This window comes from Cyphomyrmex costatus, unplaced genomic scaffold (genome assembly GCF_001594065.2).
Source record: "Cyphomyrmex costatus isolate MS0001 unplaced genomic scaffold, Ccosl1.0 C2359358, whole genome shotgun sequence".
Taxonomy (NCBI): Eukaryota; Metazoa; Arthropoda; class Insecta; order Hymenoptera; family Formicidae; genus Cyphomyrmex; species Cyphomyrmex costatus.
In genome coordinates this window covers 1-3,458 of record NW_017274894.1, presented here as the reverse complement: position 1 = coordinate 3,458, position 3,458 = coordinate 1, and the positions used below count along the sequence as shown (strand labels likewise).

The 3,458-nt window shown below is 26.0% G+C and overlaps 1 protein-coding gene across 1 annotated transcript; it reads left to right on the top strand.

Moving 5' to 3' along the window:
- Positions 1-310: 310 nt before the first annotated feature.
- On the top strand, positions 311-1,908 carry LOC108782830 (putative nuclease HARBI1; the record flags this gene model as incomplete). The annotated part of the gene is made up of 4 exons (XM_018551210.1): positions 311-358; positions 606-711; positions 1,005-1,291; positions 1,352-1,908. Coding segments are annotated over 4 exons (998 nt in total), but the record flags the coding sequence as incomplete, so codon positions are not given.
- Positions 1,909-3,458: the final 1,550 nt, after the last annotated feature.

Genomic DNA, 3,458 nt, shown 5'->3' with positions numbered 1-3,458 from the left:
ACCTTCTTTTCATGATGTAGTTCTTGTATCTCTGCGTTCCTACGGTTCCTACTTAACTGTGATGGAAGTAATAAATATCGTCTGTAGAATAGTAATTCACTCAAAAATATAGAATTAAAACGAGCAAAAAATTTTACGAATAGTGAAAAAAATGATTCAATAGATAAAATATTTTTATATTATTATTTATATATATCTATTGAAATTTTATATGATTCAATAAATAAAATATTTCTAAACAATATAACAAGAACAGGATAATAATAAGAACAGAAAGAAACATATGCAGTTGTTGGGATAACATAAAAAGAGACACAAGAAAATATTGTGCAGCTTAAACGAGAATATTATAAAACAGGTATGAATATATCAATAAAGTTATAATTAAGGTAATTTCTTTTATGCTTTTTAATTTGTAGGTGCTTTTTAATTTGTAAACACAATTAGTCATTAAATTTAACCATACCATCTAATTTTTTTTAGTTTTAACATGGATGAAATTATTAATTTTTTACTATTTGATGAATACGATGAATACTATAATCTTGTAGTTAGAAATCAACAACGAAAACCACGCATATTTAGACCACGTATGAATTATTTAGAACTTTTTGATGATGCCAATTTTCATAGAAGATTTGTAATATCGAAACACAGCTTCAATATGCTATTAGACAAAATTTATGTAAAAATACAACATAATACTGATCGGTATGTGTACATATTGTCAATACAACAACTTAAAAATATATAATAGCAATGAAACAAGGAAATAAGTTTATTATAAAAAAATCAATATTAAATATTTTATACGCATATTATTTGGAAATGCATGTATTTAGCCTAATTTAATCAATATTCTCTCTATTTTGTAATTAATAACTGAGAATTCTGTAAAGTGTAACTAATAACTACTGAATAACACAAATGTCAACATAAATTATTAGATTATTAACACACACATGAACAGATATTTTATATATATGAACATATGTTAAAAATAGAAATAATGCCATTCCACCTATAATCCAATTAATGGTTACTCTACGATTTTATGCAACCGGATCGTTTTTGATGACTGTTGGTGATTTTTGTGGCATCAGCGAATCAAGTGCTCATAAAATTGTTCATCGAGTATCTCCTGCCATTGCTGCATTAAAAAATGACTTTATAAACTTTCCTACTTCATCAGAACAAATTTATCAAAATCAGCAAGAATTTTTCCAAGCAGCTGGATTTATACATGTTATTGGTTGTATTGATTGTACACATGTGAAAATTCAATCATGTGGTAAGAATAATTTTAGCATATAAACTTATCTTGTTTCTATTAAATTTCTTTATATTCTAGGTGGAAGAAACAGTGAGTTATACCGTAACAGAAAAGGTTTTTTTTCAATAAACGTACAAGTCATTATTAATGCAAGATTGGAAATTACTGATATAATAGCACGTTGGCCAGGATCTACACATGATTCCACTATTTTCAGTAATTCAAGAATTAAAACATTGTTTGAAGCAGATAGATTTGGAGACGGCTTACTCCTTGGAGACTCCGGTTATCCAAATTTATCATATCTAATGACTCCAATATTAAATCCCACAACACCAGCAGAGCATCTTTATAATGAAGCACAAATTCGGACACGCTCAAAAATTGAAAGGTGCTTTGGAATTTGGAAAAGACGATTTGCAATTTTATCAATTGGAACACGGTTTCAAACAATTGAAAAAACACTTCCTATTATTGTGGCAACAGCTATTTTACATAACATTGCTCAACAGGAAATAATTCCAGCTGCAATTAATCCTCAAATATATAATAATGCCATTCTACAAATACAACGTATAGATAATACACATTTTAATAATAAAAGAAATGCAATTTTGGAATATTTTAATAGGTAATGTTGATGTAATTTAATTATAATATAATTTAATTATAATATATCTTAGTTTCCGCGCGCGTATATTAATATATTATTATTTCAATAATTACAGGTTACTTTAAAACATAAAATATTTGGAAGCAGTATACAAATATCAACCTTCATATTATTTAAAATAATCGTCAGGTACATAAATCACAGAAAACGATTTATTTTGTATTGTTTTAATATTTGATAATAAACAAATAATAAACATATATGTTTGTCTTAATAATATTCAATAATATTTCATTCTTCTCTTATGAAAAACTACACACATAAAATAATAATATTCAATAATACATAAAAACATTTTATATTACGCAACATTTTTGAAACATAAACTTAATAAGAATCATAAATAACAGTCTTGTGTAAAATAAAAACATTAAACATTAAAATTATTTAATAATACTGTTATTATAAGTTGCACATATAACTTATTTTTGTACTTCGTTTGCCTTATAATGTAAAAGTCATATTATTTTGTTTTTCAATTTTATCTATTATTAATTTTTCTTTTTCAATTGTTATTTTTAATAAATTGATTTTTAAATTCTCTTTTTCTAATTTGGCTTTCAGTAATTCTATTTCATAATTCTGTTTTTCTTCGATATTTGTTTTCATGACATCTGCTAATGCAGTTTTTGCTTTATCTAATGTTTCATCTTCATACTTTCTTTTCATACATTTCACATTTGTAGATGTAGTCAATTGTATATTTTCCTTTAATGGAGGACTGATTTGTGATTTCAATTTGTTCCTGTCCCAAGATTTCCAATCAACAATTTCTTGATTTTTCAGTAGATACTAAAAATTAAAAATAAATGGTAAATTTTTACAGACTTTCTATGTTTTTATATTTTTTGATAACTTACTGTAAATACCTCCGCTGAATCATCATTATCATCTTTATTATCATCTTCTTCTATTTCAATAACAGAACCAATATTTTCTTTTTCATTGTCAATCGAATCAGAATCAAATGGATTATATAATCCACTTGTTGCTGTAACACCCATGATTTCTTGTGCTCGCTCAAATAGAGGATTTTCTGGTATATTTATTTTACCTCCACCTACAAATTAAAAAGCATAAAAAACATAAAAGAAGTTACCTTAATTATAATTTTAATGATATATTCATACCTGTTTTATAACATTCTCGCTTACGTGCTGCACAATATTTTCTTGTGTCTCTTTTTATGTTATCCCAACAACTGCGTAAGTTTCTTTCTGTTCTTATTATTATCCTGTTCTCGTTATATTCGTTAGTAATGTCGGTCCACGCTTTATTCTTTTTCTCGATCGTTGTATTATCGGTTTGTTTATTTTCAATAATGTCACGATATCTGAATATTTTGTCTATTAAATCACTTTTTTCAATATCCGTAAAATTTTTTGCTCGTTTTGATTCCATATTTCTGAGTGATTACTATTCAATAGACAGACGATATTTATTACTTCTATCACAGTTAAGTAGGAACCGTAGGAACGCAGAGATACAAGAACTACATCATGAAAAGAAGGT